At 39.9% G+C, this 20,491-nt stretch overlaps 1 protein-coding gene across 4 annotated transcripts in view; it reads right to left on the bottom strand.

Annotated features, from left to right (window-relative positions):
- LOC126412549 (molybdenum cofactor biosynthesis protein 1-like) overlaps positions 1-20,491 on the bottom strand; it is a 289,749-nt gene that overhangs the window by 107,352 nt on the left and 161,906 nt on the right. For all 4 annotated transcript variants that reach the window (XM_050082197.1, XM_050082199.1, XM_050082196.1 and 1 more), the window contains 2 exons: positions 14,039-14,263; positions 4,716-4,861 (listed from right to left, as the gene is read on the bottom strand). In XM_050082197.1, the coding sequence (XP_049938154.1) occupies positions 4,716-4,861; positions 14,039-14,263 (371 nt within the window). The remainder of the gene's footprint in view (positions 1-4,715; positions 4,862-14,038; positions 14,264-20,491) is intronic.

The following is a 20,491-nucleotide window of genomic DNA, read 5'->3' as shown; positions in this document are numbered from 1 at the left end:
TTTGCACTTCCTGTCAATCTCATTTTTGAGACGTTTGTATTCCTTTTTGCCTGTTTCACTTACTGCATTTTTATATTTTCTCCTTTCATCAATTAAATTCAATATTTCTTCTGTTACCCAAGGATTTCTACTAGCCCTCGTCTTTTTACCTACTTGATCCTCTGCTGCCTTCACTACTTCATCCCTCAAAGCTACCCATTCTTCTTCTACTGTATTTATTTCCCCCATTCCTGTCAATTGCTCCCTTATGCTCTCCCTGAATCTCTGTACAACCTCTGGTTCTTTTAGTTTATCCAGGTCCCATCTCCTTAAATTCCCACCTTTTTGCAGTTTCTTCAGTTTTAATCTACAGGTCATAACCAATAGATTGTGGTCAGAGTCCACATCTGCCCCTGGAAATGTCTTACAATTTAAAACCTGGTTCCTAAATCTCTGTCTTACCATTATATAATCTATCTGATACCTTTTAGTATCTCCAGGGTTCTTCCATGTATACAACCTTCTTTCATGATTCTTAAACCAAGTGTTAGTTATGATTATGTTGTGCTCTGTGCAAAATTCTACCAGGCGGCTTCCTCTTTCATTTCTGTCCCCCAATCCATATTCACCTACTATGTTTCCTTCTCTCCCTTTTCCTACACTCGAATTCCAGTCACCCATGACTATTAAATTTTCGTCTCCCTTCACAATCTGAATAATTTCTTTTATTTCATCATACATTTCTTCAATTTCTTCGTCATCTGCAGAGCTAGTTGGCATATAAACTTGTACTACTGTAGTAGGTGTGGGCTTCGTATCTATCTTGGCCACTATAATGCATTCACTATGCTGTTTGTAGTAGCTTACCCGCATTCCTATTTTCCTATTCGTTATTAAACCTACTCCTGCATTACCCCTATTTGATTTTGTGTTTATAACCCTGTAGTCACCTGACCAGAAGTCTTGTTCCTCCTGCCACCGAACTTCACTAATTCCCACTATATGTAACTTCAACCTATCCATTTCCCTTTTTAAATTTTCTAACCTACCTGCCCGATTAAGGGATCTGACATTCCACGCTCTGATCCGTAGAACGCCAGTTTTCTTTCTCCTGATAACGACATCCTCTTGAGTAGTCCCCGCCCGGAGATCCGAATGGGGGACTATTTTACCTCCGGAATATTTTACCCAAGAGGACGCCATCATCATGTAATCATACAGTAGAGCTGCATGCCCTCAGGAAATATTACGGCTGTAGTTTCCCCTTGCTTTCAGCCGTTCGCAGTACCAGCACAGCAAGGCCGTTTTGGTTATTGTTACAAGGCCAGATCAGTCAATCATCCAGACTGTTGCCCTTGCAACTACTGAAAAGGCTGCTGCCCCTCTTCAGGAACCACACGTTTGTCTGGCCTCTTAACAGATACCCCTCCATTGTGGTTGCACCTACGGTACGGCTATCTGTATCGCTGAGGCGCGCAAGCCTCCCCACCAACGGCAAGGTCCATGGTTCATGTGTCCTTCCTATTTACACTGATTAAACAATGGAAATTCTAGGTAGGAATATCAACAGTGCAGGGAAAGATAGATCACTATTTACCGTAAAGAAAACAAAGTTGCACACAGGCACAACACACAAGCAAGCACACCGCGCGTGCACGCACGCACGCACGCACGCACACACACACAGAGAAAAAAAAACTGCCAAGTCCAGCAGCTAGGGGCAAGCTGCTGGAGTTGGCAGTCATATGTGTGTGACATGTGCTTGCCTGTGTGTATGAATGTGTGTGTTTCTCTGTATCTCTTTTGCTGATGAAGGCTGTGGCCGAAAGCTTTGTGTAAGTGCCATTTTAATTGTGCCTGTCTACAATGTAACATGTCCCCTTTACAGTAAGCAGCAATCTATGTTTTCCTATATTTTTCATTTACACAGATGTAATTAACAAATCAGAATCTATTTATTCCAGAGAAGTGACAGTTTGTTCATGACAGTTCAGCAGAAATCTGATTTTTTATATACAGCAAGGCTACTATAAATTATTCTGTGTGCCAGCAATAACTGCTTATTGTCCACTTCCCATCACTCTATTCCCAATGTCAACCCAGCTGACCTCTACTTCTAATCCAAAAACCATGGTTGACTCAATGTTTGCTATTGCAAGCTATTGCTATTGCAACACAAAAGTGCCAGAGGCACCAGTAATGATATATAATTAAAAATACTAGAAAGTAAGGCTCACCAGTTCGTACATGCTAAGACAAACACTACAAGTGTCTAAGACACTGCGCTCTCACACAACAAGTACGAGGTCTGAATACATTCCAGTTACGATACACTAAACTATTTCGTTCACGGTGGCAATATACATACTCTCTCCCCAATAAACAGAACAGTTATAACTCAAATGTTCACAAGTGTATATTATGACTCTTGCCACAGCTATGCAGTCAGTATGCTACAGGCATGCCATAGAAAGGGATCAGGTTCAATTCCTTGTAGAGCCGGGAAATTCTGCTCGGTGGACAGACTGGAATAGGGTACACTCTGCATGTAATTCCAGCTGAGGAGCTACTCAAGTGAGAAGTAGTGTCTTCAACTTCTGGAAGTTGATAACAGCCTGGGGAGTTGTATACTGACCCCCTAACTCTCCATAGATATATAGTAGAGGACATCTCTCGAAGAGCATTGTGTGGTCTTCTGGGCCCAATGCAGAGTTCCTTTATCAATGTATATTGTATATCACCACTTGTACACACTCATCAGCACAGTACCATTCTGTCTCTTCACATGGCAAATTTTTATTCCCTTGTTTCCAGATCAACATTTTTCCTCTTCCTCTTCTTCTTTCTTCATTTTTACTCTTCCTCTTCTTCTTTCTTTCTTTCCTTTTTTTTATTATTATTTTTTTTTATTTTTTTATTTTTTTACTTGTGCCACACATATTCCACATGCTTTATGCTCACTCCTTCAATGATACTGCCCATCCTTCTCTAGTGTGCGAGTTGTCCCTGCTTTCCTGCGTGTTTGTTGGTTTAAACACCCTTGTTTCAAAAGAGAGTGACAGCTTAGATACAGTCTTGTCAACATTTTGTATTTTTATTTAGCAATTATTGTTTGAGCCTTATAGGCGAATGTCACAAGATATTGTCAACCACTGCATTCACTAGATTGGAATGGGGTTCATGGGGTTCATTTTTTAAGTTGCTGTTATCTTTTTCATCCTATCTTGGACTAGCTTTTCCATACTCCCACTCTATTTTATGTAGCCAAACAGTTATCTGCCCTTGCAAACTTGCTCCTTTACTACCAAGTTAATTAATACTGGGCAGCATAACAGAAGTTCCAATATCCAGTCTTTCACCACAATTCACCTACACACACTTTTCACTCACTGATTTTCTTTTTTCAATGTCATAAATATTTTGCTTTCACAGACTGCTGTGCTTTGAACATAAAATTGTAGGAACATTTGCCTCACATGTCTTTTTTTTTTTTTTTTTTTTTTTTTTTTTTTATTATTATTAAAGAATATGTTCCTTGCTTATTCCTATTTGCTTCTGATACATTTCCATTCTCACTTTTATTTTGTTTTGATCCATTTCTTTTTTCTTTGATAGACAAGTCAAACAACAATGGCAATATGTTGCAGCCCCCTGTGTTTCACCCTACTTACTGCGAACTTACTCTTCTTAGCTTCCAATTTTATTAGTCATTTGGTTTTTAATATACTTAAATTAATTGTTTGACCCTGTATTTTTATATCTTATTTTACCTTCGGTTGATAAAGGATTTCTGGTATGCTCACAAAGAGAGAGCTGATTCTTCCCACCCCTCACCCCCCTTACCTTGTCCTGAAACAAACTTATCACCAAGTATCTTGCAGTTTTTTTCCTATTATTAATCTCTTAGTCTAGTCATCAATTTAAAAGTGTCAGTTGTTGGTCCCATTGTCTAATAATTTGTACATTTATACACATGAAGTTCCAATTTTTATTTGGAACATATAGACTCTGATAATCATGAATCACAGTTCAAATGGCTCTGGGCACTGAGCCAAGGCAGGATTCAAACCTGCGACCGTAGCAGTCGTGCAGTTCTGGACTGAAGCGCCTAGAACCGCTCGGCAACGGTGGCTGGCGAATCATAGTTACCATCACATGGACAGAAATACTGTGTTAACTTTATTACAACATAGGGACATAGCTAAAAATGTCTTTACATAATTTCCAGTTCTGATTACTTTCCTTTAATTTAATCTCACAAACAGGTTAGTGTAACATGATGTTGACAGAGGCAAATTATATATACTCACAAATTATTTAGCTAGAGGTATCTGGTTTGTATGTCTGAGAGGGGGGAGGGTGCAAACTGAAAACTTCAATAAAAGATTACTCATTTCATACCTGCTGGATTTAACTGCAGTTTATCTCTTCCATATACCAACCACATACCTAATGTGCATGGCAAACAGTTTGAAAGTATTATTCTATACTCAGCATTTGGAACTATCAGTTCCTTCATGAGAGAGGAAAGAGGGATAAGTTTCTGAAGGTCTGAAAGGTCACTCGGACTCCACGACTAATGTGAGGACAAGAGGAATGAATGTGTCTATAAGAAGTTATGGAATTTCACCTCCTGAAGGTAAAATACTGATCAGTCTGTCAGTCTTCTAGTAATTTTATGGTTTCCTCGCATGAATTTTCACTTGGACACAATTATTCTATGTTTCATCACTCACCTGAGAGATATCTCTGAATTCCCAAAGAGACACACCTCCAAATTGCCATCAGCTGTTATCCGTAAACGGTTGCACGTGCCACAGAAGTGTTCACTCATTGAGGTTATAAATCCCACATGTCCCTTGAAGCCCGGGACATGGTATGCCTGCAAAAAGAAATTGTAAGAAAATAGCTACTGCTGTTGTGAAAATACTATAAATGTGTTGCTCACCAAGTGGAGGAAGGAGAAAATGTGCATTAAGGGGAGTTTGAACGCCCTATCCTGACAATGTTAAATTTGGTGACTTAACTTCCCCGTATTTCAGGAACAACTGTAGCCATTGACAAGAAACTTTTACAGGACATTAAACTATATGTTCTGAGTCTTACAATAATTGCATTTCAGCCACTGCTTTTGGAAATACAATTTTTTAATTACACAGTTAAAATTTTGTGTACTTTTTTGTATGTTATTCTAAATAATTTTATTTATGCATAACATTATGTTCTTTTTTTAGTTCAGAAGACTCAGGATACGTATGTTATTACTCCCTGAAAATTTTAATTCACTACTTGAAGTAGTTTCTGAGATTTAGGGAAAAATGCAAGAGAAAATGTAAATTTTCAAGAAGAGTTTTTAAAGTTTTAATAGACTGTAACTCAATATATGCTTAACATTTTATTTTTAGTCACTCAGAAGCACCCTGCACCATACTGTATATCATCCTCTTGATCTTTTTTAAGTTTTTTCTTGTTTTCTTCTTTCTGGACTCCGTAGTGGCCAACTGTGCTGCATACAGTGCTTTACCATTGCAAACCTTGTCCATCCATTCAAATTCTCTGATGCAGTTTGCTCCAGAATTAATTCCCATATGTTGTAGCACTTTCACGCTACCAATGTTGCCACCATTAAAAGCAATAACAGCATGACTGACCCCCACTTTAGTGTCTTCATTACAAGAAAAACATTTTTTGGTCTACATCTACATCTACATCCATACTCTTCAAGCCACCTGACAGTGTAGGCTACCTTGAGTACCTCTATTGGTTCTCCCTTCTATTCCAGTCTCGTATTGTTCGTGGAAAGAATGATTGTTGGTATGTCTCTGTGCGGGCTCTAATCTCTCTCATTTTATCCTCATGGTCTCTTCGCGAGATATACGTAGGAGGGAGCAATATACTGCTTGACCCTCAGTGAAGGTATGTTCTCGAAACTTCAACAAAAGCCCGTACCGAGCTATTGAGCATCTCTCCCGCAGAGTCTTCCACTGGAGTTTATCTAACATCTCCGTAATGTTTTCATGATTACTAAATGATCCTGTAACGAAGCATGCTGCTCTCTGTTGGATCTTCTCTATCTCTTCTATCAACCCTATCTGGTACGGATCCCACACTTTTGAGCAGTATTCAAACAGTGGGCGAACAAGTGTACTGTAACCTAATTCCTTTGTTTTCGGATTGCATTTCCTTAGGATTCTTCCAATGAATCTCAGTCTGGCACCTGATTTACCGACGATCAACTTTATATGATCATTCCATTTTAAATCACTCCTAATGCATACTCCCAGATAATTTATGGAATTAACTGCTTCCAATTGCTGACCTGCTATATTGTAGCTAAATGATATGGGATCTTTCTTTCTATGTATTCGCAGCACATTACACTTGTCTACATTGAGATTCAATTGCCATTCCCTGCACCATGCATCAATTCGCTGCAGAACATCCTGCATTTCAGTACAATTTACCATTGTTGCAACCTCTTGATATACCACAGCATCATCCGCAAAAAGCCTCAGTGAAATTCCGATGTCATTCACAAGGTCATTTATGTATATTGTGAATAGCAATGGTCCTACGAGACTCCCCTGCAGCACACCTGAAATTACCCTTACTTCGGAAGACTTCTCTCCATTGAGAATGACATGCTGCATTCTGTTATCTAGCAACTCTTCAATCCAATCACATAATTGGTCTGATAGTCCATATGCTCTTACTTTGTTCATTAAACGATTGCGGGGAACTGTATCGAACGCCTTGCGGAAGTCAAGAAACACAGCATCTACCTGGGAACCCGTGTCTATGGCCCTCTGAGTCTCGTGGACGAATAGCGCGAGCTGGGTTTCACACGATCGTCTTTTTCGAAACCCATGCTGATTCCTACAGAGTAGATTTCTAGTTTACGGAAAAGTCATAATACTCGAACATAATACATGTTCTAAAATTCTACAACTGATCGACGTTAGAGATATAGGTCTATAGTTCTGCACATATGTTCGACGTCCCTTCTTGAAAACGGGGATGACCTGTGCCCTTTTCCAATTCTTTGGAACGCTACGCTCTTGTAGAGACCTATGGTACACTGCAGCAAGAATGGGGGAAGTTCCTTCGCATACTCTGTGTAAAATTGAACTGGTATCCCATCAGGTCCAGCGGCCTTTCCTCTTTTGAGTGATTTTAATTGTTTCTCTATCCCTCTGTCATCTATTTCAATATCTACCATTTTGTCATCTGTGTGACAATCTAGAGAAGGAACTACAGTGCAGTCTTCCTCTGTGAAACAGCTTTGGAAAAAGACATTTAGTATTTCGGCCTTTAGTCCATCATCCTCTGTTTCAGTACCTTTTTGGTCACAGAGTGTCTGGACATTTTGTTTTGATCCACCTACCGCTTTGACATAAGAGCAAAATTTCTTAGTCAGTACATAGAACTTTACTTTCGAATTCATTGAATGCCTCTCGCATAGCCCTACTCACACTACATTTCGCTTCACGTAATGTTTGTTTGTCTGCAAGGCTTTGGCTATGTTTATGTTTGCTGTGAAGTTCCCTTTGCTTCCACAGCAGTTTTCTAACTCGGTTGTTGTACCACGCTGGCTCTTTTCCATCTCTTACGATCTTGCTTGGCACATACTCATCTAACGCATATTGTACGATGGTTTTGAACTTTGTCCACTGATCCTCAACACCATCTGTACTTAAAACAAAACTTTTGTGTTGAGCCGTCAGGTACTCTGAAATCTGATTTTTGTCACTTTTGCTAACCAGAAAAATCTTCGTACCTTTTTTAATATTTCTATTTACGGCTGAAATCATCGATGCAGTAACCGCTTTATGATCACTAATTCCCTGTTCTGCGTTAACTGTTTCAAATAGTTCGGGTCTGTTTGTCACTAGAAGGTCTAATATGTTATCGCCACGAGTCGGTTCTCTGTTTAACTGCTCAAGGTAGTTTTCAGATAAAGCTCTTAAAAAATTTCACTGGATTCTTTGTCCCTGCCACCCGTTATGAAAGTTTGAGTCTCCCAGTCTATATCCGGCAAATTAAAATCTCCACCCAGAACTATAACATGTTGGGCAAATCTACTTGAAATATTTTCCAAATTATCCTTCAGGTGCTCAGCCACAACAGCTGCTGAGCCAGGGGGCCTATAGAGACATCCAATTACCATGTCTGAGCCTGCTTTAACCGTGACCCTCACCCAAATTATTTCACATTTCGGATCTCTGTCAATTTCCTTCGATACTATTGCACTTCTTATCGCTTTAAACATGCCTCCCCCTTCACTGTCCAGCCTGTCTCTGCGGTATACATTCCAATCTGAGTTTAGAATTTCATTACTGTTTACATCTGGTTTCAGCCAACTTTCTGTCCCTAGTACTATGTGGGCATTGTGACCGCTTATTAATGAGAGCAGTTCTCAGACCTTTCTATAGACGCTCCTGCAATTTGCTATTAGCACATTAATATTGTTATTCCCTGTTGCATTTTGTCTACTCCTACCTTGCCGCATCTCAGGAGGTGTCTTGTCGGGCCTAGGGAGGGTATTCTCTAACCTAAAAAACCCACATGTGCACTCCACATATACTCCGCTACCCTTGTAACCACTTCCTGTATGTAGTGCACGCGTGACCTATTCAGGGGGACCCTACATTTCTCCACCCGATAGCGGAGGTCGAGAAATTTGCACCCCAGATCTCCGCAGAATCGTCTGAGACGCTGGTTTAAGCCTTCCACTCGGCTCCAAACCAGAGGACCACTATCGGTTCTGGGAACGATACTACAAATAGCTAGCTCAGATTCCACCCCGCGAGGCTTTCCGCCTTCACCAACTCCGCTAACTGCCTGTACGAACTGAGGATGACCTCTGAACCCAGACGGCAGGAGTCATTGGTGCCGACATGAGCAACAATTTGCAGTCGGGTGCACCCAGTGCTCTCTATTACTGCCGGCACGGCCTCCTCCACATCTCGGATGAGACCCCCGGCAAGCAGACAGAGTGAACACTGACCTTCTTCCCCGACCTTTCCGCTATTTCCCTAAGGGGCTCCATCACCCACCTAACGTTGGAGCTCCCAATAACTAATAAACCCCTCCCCCCATGTGCCTGCTCGGACCTTGCTGAAGGAGTGGCCACATGTCCACTCACAGGCAGAATGGGCGATGCCACACGGCCAGCCTCCACACTGACCCTCCGCCTCGTGCGCCGCAAACGCCGCTGAACCCGCCACTCCCCTTGGGAAGAGGGTGGCCCAACCGCGCCCGGTACCCGCAAAGATGTGTCGACAGCAGGGTCAGTGGTTGAAGCATGTAACACCTGGGGTGTACCATGCAACGCACCAGACTCACCACTGCCTGAAGACGGCTAACCGCGGCCGTCAACACGTTCAGCTGTTTGCGAACAGTGGCCAGCTCCTCCTGTGTCCGTACACTGCAGTCACACATCCTATCCATCCTAAGAAATCAATTTACTGTAGAGAGTTAATCAACTTATAACTAGACTGCTAATTCACTAAAGGTGGCTGATAGTTGACTAAACTGTGGTTACTAGACACTTCCTGTAGAAAACAATGAAAATCGCACTACCTGTCTCTGAACTGTATTGAAAACAAAAACTAGCACTACTGGCACTATGGCTGACTAAACGGACTTTCTCTGACTGTATTCAAAACAAACACAAAATCTATGGAACACTATTACTAGCACTCGACAATTAAAGCTTCCTAAAAGCAAAAACACACGGAAGAAGAAGTGACAAGTAAGAAAAATAGAGTTAATACTTAAATTAGCATAGCTCGCTGCACAGCAGACGTGACGCAGATGGCAGTTACGATGACACTGACACTATAAGGTTATTGAACGACTCATTGGGATTTTGAGTCTGACAATGCAGACACTTCTTCAATAATTCAGGATTGCCAGGTCTCTGTAAACAGGTTTTATGATATCCACAACTGCTGCTGGGATAGAATGTTTATGGCTGTATGACCTGTTTGAGTACTGGGCATTGCGGTAATTGCACCATGAACCAGATCCAGGAGGGCAAAGATGGTGTATTGGTTTATCATCAGCTGACAGTCTCTGGAAGAAGGTAGCCCATACTGCCTGCTTCATTTTCAACAAATCCTCAGTATTATTTCTAATGGCAATCTCATAATACTGTTGTAGTTCATCAATCATTTTGTCTGTCAGCCTACTTCTTATGGTCTTACCACCTGAAAGTTTCTTGTCTCTCAAACTTTGTTTCAACTTCCTCAATCTGGTACCCATCCTCTTCTGGACATGACCAACACATTCCAGTTCTGTGATAAGCTTCTCACCATAAGGATGAGTGGCTACTACACTGTTATATGCATTTGAGTCTGCATAACCTAAGAACTTAGTGTAACACACTCCCCTTTAGTTTACAGATCGATTATAAATTTCAACAGCTGCACAGGCCTCCGTACGACTAGTTGTCCTTCATAATTTCTGTCACAGATATGCCCTTCTTCATTCCCTGATTTATACTTATAAGAATGTTTGGTTAAAATCTGGAAATCTATTAGCTTTCCAGTATCCACACTGGTCACTGTAGCAACAGAATTCTTAGAACTGCAGCTGCGCTTCTACCAAGTGCCCCAAAAGCTACTGATATGTCAATCATACCATCGTTTATTTCAGCAGCTTCATTTGCAGCACCCTTAATTGACTCACATGCAGCAGATTTCACAGCAGCTCCAATAAATCCTGCATACTTGTCCATTTTACAAAGTGGGCGTGGCATATACATCACGACACACATTGTTTCTGCTGCAGTGTGTCCTTTGCCAATAATTCTCAATCCATAAAACCACCTAACATTTATTTCAAAATAATTATCTTTACACTTATCAGAACTCCAAAATGAATGAGTATATTTACAACTGGCAGAATTAATGATAAGTTCCCTGCCTAGTCCATTTGATACCTCAATGTCTTCATGTAAACTAACTGGCCCTCCACATACATACAGCACACACATTCACATAACACCCCTGTTAGGATGTGTAAATGTATCAGAATATAACCTAACCTACCATTTACATGAGTTTTGTTTTGAGATAACTGTGTTATCACTATGTTTTATTTTAATCTTCGAAGCACTAATGGGTGTTTCTCTAGATACTCATGAGTTTGCCAGTATTTCATTGTCTGTAACTTCACACACCACATGCTGAACACAATGTTTCTCTTTATTCAAAAATTTATTACCATGAAACCCACATTTCTTAAAAACACTTCATTTTGGAGTCATACTTTTTGAGAGATTTACCAGTCTATTCATCACTATTCCTCGGAAAAACGTTAGCACTTCGATATACAAAGCATGTTTATACTATGAAAAGATACGATACTATTTTTGACAGTGCTACCAATACAAACACATAATTTAACCTTTGTAACACAGCAATCCACAGCTTTCTACAGGGTGGTCCATTGATAGTGACCGGGCCAAATATCTCACATAATAAGCATCAAATGAAAAAAGTACAAAGAACGAAATTCGTCTAGCTTGAAGGGAGAAACCAGATGGCGCTATGGTTGGCCTGCTAGATGGCGCTGCCATAGGTCAAACTCATATCAACTGCATTTTTTAAAAATAGGAACCCCCATTTTTTATTACGTATTCATGTAGTACGTAAAGAAATATGAATGTTTTAGCTGGACCACTTTTTTCGCTTTGTGATAGATGGGGCTGTAATAGTAAAAAATGGTTCAAATGGCTCTTAGCACTATGGGAGTTAACTTCTGAGGTCATCAGTCCCCTAGAACTTAGAACTACTTAAACCTAACTAACCTAAGGACATCACACACATCCATGCCCGAGGCAGGATCGAACCTGCGACCGTAGCGGTCGCGCGTTTCCAGACTGTAGCGCCTAGCACCACTCGGCCACTCCGGCCAGCTGCTGTAATAGTCACAAACATATAAGTAATTCCGCCAGTGCGGATGGTATTTGCTTCGTGATACATTACCCGTGTTAAAATGGACCGTTTACCAATTGCGGAAAAGGTCGATATCGTGTTGATGTATGGCTATTGTGATCAAAATGCCCAAGGGGCGTGTGCTATGTATGCTGCTTGGTATCCTGGATGACATCATTGAAGTGTCCGGACCATTCGCCGGATAGTTACATTATTTAAGGAAACAGGAAGTGTCCAGCCACATGTGAAACATCAACCACGACCTGCAACAAATGATGATGCCCTAGTAGGTGTTTTAGCTGCTGGGGCAGCTAATCCACACATCAGTAGCAGACAAATTGCGCGAGAATTGGGAATCTCAAAAACGTCGGTGTTGAGAATGCTACATTAACATCGATTGCACCCGTACCATATTTCTATGCACCAGGAATTGCATGGCGATGACTTTGAACGTCATGTACAGTTCTGCCACTGAGCACAAGAGAAATTACAGGACGATGAAAGATTTTTTGCATGTGTTCTATTTAGCGATGAAGCATCATTCACCAACAGCGGTAACCAAAACCACCATAATATGCACTACTGGGCAACGGAAAATCTACGATGGCAGCAACAAGTGGAACAGCAGCGACCTTGGCAGGTTAATGTATGGTGTGGCATTAAGGGAGGAAGGATAATTGGCCCCCATTTTATCGATGGCAATCTAAATGGTGCAATGTATGCTGATTTCCTGCGTAATGTTCTACCAATGTTACTACTAGATGTTTCACTGCATGACAGAATGGCGATGTACTTCCAACATGATGGATGTCCGGCACATAGTTCGCGTGCGGTTGAAGCAGTATTGAATAGCATATTTCATGACAGGTGGATTGGTCGTCAAAGCACCATACCATGGCCCGCACGTTCTCCGGATCTGACGTCCCCGGATTTCTTTCTGTGGGGAAAGTTGAAGGATTTTGCTATCGTGATCCACCGACAATGCCTGACAATATGCATCAGTGCATTGTCAATGCATGTGCGAACATTACGGAAGGCGAACTACTCACTGTTGAGAGGAATGTCGTTACACGTATTGCCAAAGGCACTGAGGTTGACAGACATCATTTTGAGCATTTATTGCATTAATGTGGTATTCACAGGTAATCACGCCGTAACAGCATATGTTCTAAGAAATGATAAGTTCACAAAGGTACATGTATCACATTGGAACAACCGAAATAAAATGTTCAAATGTACCTACGTTCTGTATTTTAATTTAAAAAACCTACCTGTTACCAACTGTTTGTCTAAAATTATGAGACATATGTTTGTGACTATTACAGCGCCATCTATCACAAAGCGAAAAAAGTGGTCCAACTAAAACATTCATATTTCTTTACATATTACACGAATATGTAATAAAAAATGGGGTTCCTATTTAAAAAAACACAGTTGATATCAGTTTGAGCTATGGCAGCGCCTTATAGCAGGCCAACCATTGCACCAGCTGGTTTCCCCCTTCGAGCTAGACAAATTTCGTTCTTTGTAGTTTTTTCGTTTGACACTTATTTCGTGAGATATTTGGCCCGGTCACGATCAATGGACTACCCTGTATATAAAAAATTACCGATTTTATTAGGTCTTGAAGTAATGCGTGTAAAAATTTTAACATTTTCAACTGGTGTAATTTATATTTTAGAAAATAAAATAAAATACTTCCCACGCAAGTTTATAAGTAATATATATATCATTTTATTTGGAAAATTGCAAATTTTATAATCAGGTATAAAACCCGAAAAAGTGAAAAAGAATGTTTTCCCCTTCTAACTCCCCTTAAAGTTATGGAAATGTGCAAGCTTTCGGAGCCAGTGGCTTCTTCTTCTGGCAGAAACAATGAAGGGGAAGGAAAAGGGAAGAAAGAAAAGGATTGTCAAGGTTTAGGAAATGGGGAGAGTTGCAGAAAAGCTGCAGAGAAACCCAGGCCAGGACAGACTTACTGAATGGGATGAGAAATATGTAACTAAACCAGTCCATCTCTCATACCACCAGCAGATGTGAAGTATTCTTGTGATTGGTAGTAAGTCATAAACATCAAATTATTTTCAATGTATGTTCATATGTAATACTGCACGTACCTTTGAGATATCATTGGGCCCATTGGGAAGAGGATCAAAATTAGGCCACTGCTTTCTAATTATTTGGAGCATTTCACTAAATGAGACCATCTTCCCATCATTCCATTTGTAGCCGCTGAAAGGCAAGTACTCGATAAATCTTACATCAACATTTTTCTCTTTTGTTAACTCCACAAAACTGCACACTTCATCTTCATTAAAACCTCGCATTACAACACAATTTATCTGTGGAAGAAAGACACCATTAAAAACTTGGTATCAGATAAAGCATGGTTTAAACAGAGTTTGAAAGACTTTTTGATAGGTAACTCATCCTACTCTATAGATGAATATCTTAACAGTGGCTGTTAGGCCAGCTTAAATAAGAATGTCTGTTAGATTTCAGTTCTGAGAGCACTTTGTCATAACAGTCAAGATTATGTACTTTTTGTTTGATAAATTTATTAATAGTGCATAACAATGTTTCAGTCTGACAGCGTATCAATTCTGAAAATATTAGCTGTTCCAGTTTGTATTGTATTCACCTAGTTTGACAATCTCCTGACAAATGATCAGGGCATTCAAATGTTTTATATTTTTTATGTTATACTTTCTGGCATGTTACTCACCCATGAGAATCGTCTCATGTTTTGGGTCTTGGAACAAAAGCTGAATCTAATCTAATCTAACCTACAAAATAATGTTTCTACAAGTCTGTTGTTATATTTGTATACCTCACTGATTCTGTTAAATTAATCTTTTTCTCTCTTTTTAGAGAATGTCTGAATTTATCTTAGCATGCCAAGCTGTTAACCTTCTTAACAATTTATGAAAATTAAACTACATACATCTCCAATCTTTTTCCCCACTCCAACGCACACATCTTTTGCTGAAGGTATTATTTTAACTATTACATGAAATTAAGAAGCTTTCTTGAAACTGCGCTGCCATTTGTGAAACAAAGTTAAAAGTGTTCTCAAGGTAAAAGGTCTTCACAAAAGGAGCATTTAGTATCCATGCAGGTGGTAATACTGACAGCCATAATATAAACAAGCCCAAATGGTAGAACATCCTGCTTTACACATACACGCAATGGCAGAAAAAAGGAAAAGAGCACACCTTTCATTCAAGCTTGAATATATAAACTGATGAGACAAAACACTATGACCTCCTGTTTGATAATGTGTTTGTCCACTGTTGGAACACAATACAGCAGTGATTTTGTGTGGGACAAGTTCAACAAATTTCAGGTATGTTCCCAGCATTATGTGAGGTATGTTCCCAGCATTATGCAGCACCGCATGTCTAAGCACAGGTCATGTAATTCCCATAAATTGGAGATCAGTGGTTTCTGGGTGCAGAACTGGTATCTGATAGCATCGCAGATGTATTCCATCAGATTCAGAAGGGGTGAATTTGATTCTGGCCTCGTGACACTGAAAGTCATATTGTTGAAACATGTCACCTTCATTAGGGACAGGGTGCGGACAGTGCACAATAATGTTCACACAGAACAAAGCTGTTATGGAGCCTTCAGTTACTACCACAGGTCCCATAGAAGACCAAGTGAATGTCCTCCATAGCATAATATTGCTCCCACTGGCCTAAGTCTGTAGCAAAGTGCACCTTTCAAGCACCAATTCACTCTGTTGACAGTGTATGTGCACAAAACCGTCAAGCAGGTGTAATGCGAAACACGAATGATTCAACCAGATGACACATTTCTATTGATTCACTGCCCAATCTCAATGCTCCTGAGCCACAGAAATTGTAATTCAACAGTGTTGTCAACATGGGAACATACAGGGGTTGTCTGCAGCAGAGCCCTATGTTTAACAATGTGCAATGAATGGTGTGCTCTGAAATACTCGTGCTTCCACCAGCACTGTGTCATCAGACCTGCCACAGAAATTAGCTTCCTCAGCCGAATGTCATCTTTTTCAAAGGAACCATCCCAGCATTTGTCTTAAATCATTTAGGGAAATCAAGGAAAACCCAAATTTTGATGGCCCGATGGTATTCGGGTCCGTTGTCCTCTCGAAGTCAAGTCCACTGTCTGACCACTGTGGTGGCATGACCTAGTCTTAATTAAGCCAGAAAATCCTGGGAAATGCTGACATACTTATTGATTTAAGATATAACAATTTAAAACAATCCTTTTATGAATTTCACTACAACTTTCTGCTCTTTTGAAAAAATATTTCTTTTGACTGTTTTGATGTTGTTTAGTATGTTTAAATAATGATGGCAGTCTCTATAAAAGGGCAGTTTGACTTTTAAGTTTAGTTATACTGTTTTAAACTACATCCTTCATCTATTTGTCCACCCAGAAGTGCTATAGGATATAACTTGCAGACTATGGTGAGGTGGTGGGGGACAGTCATGTGTTGAGAAGGAGGTGCTGCCAGAAATGAAGTGTGTGAGGTGACGTTATTGACACTGCATACAGGGAGAATAAAAATATTCTATTCCATATTCATTTACAATCTACGTCTGGCCCCCATATGGTTTTACTTTTCTCCAGTAAGAAAAAAGAAATTGTCAGTAACTGTCTTTATAAGGTCTTAAAAGGAAACAAACAATAGAAAATCTAGGCTGGAGTAATGACCATATTATAAAAAAGATACATTGCTGTATACAGGAGATGTTAGGTCACAGACATGCACAACAAAAAGACTACTAAACACGTAAGCTTTCGATCAGAAAGTCTTCTTCCAAAGTGGACAAAACACACACACACACACACACACACACACACACACACAGGACCGTTGTTTCTCCCATGATGCGCAGTTGCTCCCAGTCTGGCCCTAGCAGCCAGAGACAGTGGTCATGTATGTGTGATCTGCATTTGCGCGCATGTGTGTGTGCATGTGTGTGTGTGTGTGTGTGTGTGTGTGTGTGTGTGAGGGAAGGGGGAGGGGGTTTGCACCAAAAGCTTACGTGTTTAATAATAGGTGGTGTTCTTCCCCCCCCCCCCCCTGCCAGCAACACATCTGCACTATACAGTGAGTGCCAATCTATCCTTTTCATAATACTGTCGTTACCACCTTGCAAAGAGGCATATTGTGGAGTAATCCGAAGGGCTCTACTAATTTGTACAAGTGGAAGGAGAGCACAATCTCAATGTAAGTTTTTAGAAAACTGGTATGTGCATTACTTCTCCAAACCTTTCAGAAAGGACACGGTATGCACTTCATTCAGCAAGATGAGTAATAAACAATATTAGCAATACTGCATCAAACTTGTTCACTTTCATCTTTGGATTAAACATTCGATTTCAGAGAGTACAGAATTTGGCAGAATCAAATTTTGGGGATATGTGGAACTGGGACAATGGCATATTTTTTACCCATTCAACAAACTAAGCACTGCTGATTGCTACTTTTATTGTGTCTGCTGCTGCAATGCATATATGAAACTATAAGTGCAGCATCTATGATGGAATAAAATGTTATACAAATGAAACATACAGGCACAGTGAAATAGAGTAGTATGGCTCATCATTTCGGTCTCACAGATTAGCAGGTGTTGACTTGAAAGATAATACTTAAGAAGTTGAATCCAAAGGAGAGGATGTACCGTATTTACTCAAATCTAAGCCGCACTTTTTTTCTGGTTTTTGTAATCCAAAAACCGCCTGCGGCTTGGAATCGAGTGCAAAGCAAGTGGAAGTTCTGAAAAATGTCGGTAGGTGCTGAAACAACTAACTTCTGCCATCGAATATATGTAGCGCTACACAGGCATGCTTCGTAGGCACAAAGATAAATACTGGCGCCAAAACCTCTGCGTCAGTAAATAAATTAAAAAAAAAAGGTGGAAGACAATTTTCATACATTATCCAATGAAGTAAATACAAATTCCGTATTGTTCATCTTCGAATGTAGCAGAACTTCAATGTATTACGAAAATCCGACTGGCAAGACTGTTTGGGATGTTTGTCAATATGGCCAACTCTACGTTCTGAATTTTTTCCTACCTGTGAGAAGAGATGGTTGTTAATAGGAACCTGATGAAATGTGAATCACATGCAGTATTCTCTTCATCATAAGAGTAATACGAATATAAACATTTTGCCACGTATTCTTTCGTGTTTGCTGCTATCTTATTTAAATCCTGTCTGCCTAATAAACTACGAAACTAGAGTGAGACAACAGCAAACGCGGAAGAATATACGTATCGTGTCATGTTTATATACATATTATTCTTATGCCTAATAGTGATACAGTCAGAAATGAAGCACGGCAACTGACTAGATTTTTATATCCAAGATGACTCTAATTTCTGTGCAGAATTTGATGTACTAAAGAAGCGGCTGCAAAGATTTTCAAATGGAGAAAAATTTTCGCCTAACTCTCGTTCAGAACATGTTCTATCATACACAGTCTATTATTTGGTTCTTGTTGATCATTATCAAAGAAAGCAGCAGTGTAAGTAACAACAAATAGTAGTCTCTTGCCATTGTTTCACTAATGAGATGATTTCTCTCTCTCTCTTTTTTTTTTTTTTTTTTTTTTTTTTTTTTAATTGTAGGCTGCATCAAACCAGTCTCAGGACTGAAGACCACAACAAAGGCAGCGGTAGCGTGCACAAAAGCAAGCCATGCCGCAAGCGACGACAGGCCGCAAACACGCACTATCAGAATGCGACAAACAATGCATGACACAGTACAGTAATGCATTTTCAGCTTAGAGTGACATAAACGCCTATAACAAGGAAAACGGCACTTATCGGATCAAAGCAAAATAAGCAATCGATTCAAATCAGACGAAGCACGTGAAAAAGGAAGGGTACCAGTATAAATACGGACGAAGCGCCTGACGCATAGCAAAGGCTACCTGGTAAAGCTTAACTGCTAAGCTTACGACTCGAACCAAACTACTGTAGCTGTATCGTCATTCATTCGACCTAAATTGTGCCTCATATTACAATGGACCGACTTTTTTTCGATTTGGAGGTGTGGCCTAAAACTTTTCTCTCCCCTTGAACTTCGAGTCTCAAATTTCAGGTGTGGCTTAGATTCGGGAATTTTTTTTTCCTTCCTTTATTTCGAGTCTCATTTTTCAGGTTTCAGTGCGGCTTAGATTTGGGTAAATACGGTAGGTGGTATTTCAACTAATTCTGACTATGAAATAAAACAAAGTACAGCAGGGAGCTCTGACAAATCAAAGAGCAGCGATGAAGATTCTGATGAATAGTAAAGTATGAGTTAAGAAACAAGATGCTACTGAGATCGTAAATTTTTGTTGTGTTGATGAATCTGTTAACAAACATATTCAAAAATGCACTGAAACATTGGCACATGTAGTGTTGGGAGGTGATAAACTGTCATTACTGTTAGAGGAGCTCCGTATTTCTTGCTGTTCTACTCCTACATGACACTGTATCTGAAGGTATAGAATGAATCTTCACTGGCTAGAGAAATGGGTAACACAATTTTACAAGTCTCTGCTGTCATGTAATCTCTTCAGGGAAATCATGACTGTACTAAGATTCGGTTTGTGGTTGACAAGGTCAGAGTCATTAAGAAATGCAAGGCAGCTACCATGTCAGTCCTAGAAGAGAGAGACGTAGCAAACTGTCAAAGCATGTACAGTCCCGGTCCATATGTTTGTGGTGATGTACTAACCAAGTAATACTGTGTGCCAGGCAGCGCATTACTCAAGAACCATCATGGAAAAAGGTGGAGTGGTAATTTATGTAAAAAACTACATATCTTACAATGCATTAGATTTAAAGAGCCATTGTATAGAGCAACAAATTGAAGTATGTGGTGTTGAGATTACTGTAAATGACTACACGGCTGTAGTGTTAGCACTGTATAGATCTCCCTCAGGGAATTTGAATGTATTTCTTAAGCACTTAGATTCTTTATTATCCATACTGTACTCAAAGTCCGAGAACTTGATAATTACTGGTGACTTTAATGTTGATTTCCTAAATGAGAGCAATAGTAAAACTGATTTAGTACATTTAATGGAGTCTTATAATCTGATGGCAATAGTAGATTTCCCAACTAGGGTTACTGTTAACAGTAAAAGTCTGATAGATAATATATTTATAGATAAGTCTACATGGAATGAGATCACTGTACATCCAATCCTTGGCCTTTCTGATCATGGTGGTCAATTGCTTAGGCTCAATTACATCAGTGTGTGCAACAGTTCCGAGCATTCTTGGAAATCTTTTAGGATAATAAATGAACAGGGCCTTAAAAATTCAATGATAGCCTAAAAGAGATAGACTGGAGCCGAGTTGATAGGGAAACAGATGTAAACAAAAAGTACAATTCATTTTTAAATGAATTCATGTCTGTATTTGAGTCCATCTTTCCCAAAAAAAGTAGTTAGAAATAGTCATATAGGCAATGCCAAGAAGTCTTGGATCACTACAGGGATAACAACATCTTGTAGAACAAAAAGGATGTTATACAGTTCTCTCAGGACTTGTAATGATCCAAAGAAATGACAACAC

The sequence above is a fragment of the Schistocerca serialis genome, chromosome 7 (assembly GCF_023864345.2).
Source record: "Schistocerca serialis cubense isolate TAMUIC-IGC-003099 chromosome 7, iqSchSeri2.2, whole genome shotgun sequence".
Lineage (NCBI taxonomy): Eukaryota > Metazoa > Arthropoda > Insecta > Orthoptera > Acrididae > Schistocerca > Schistocerca serialis.
Note: the sequence above shows the minus strand (reverse complement) of the source record. Positions and strands in the feature narration are given on the sequence as shown.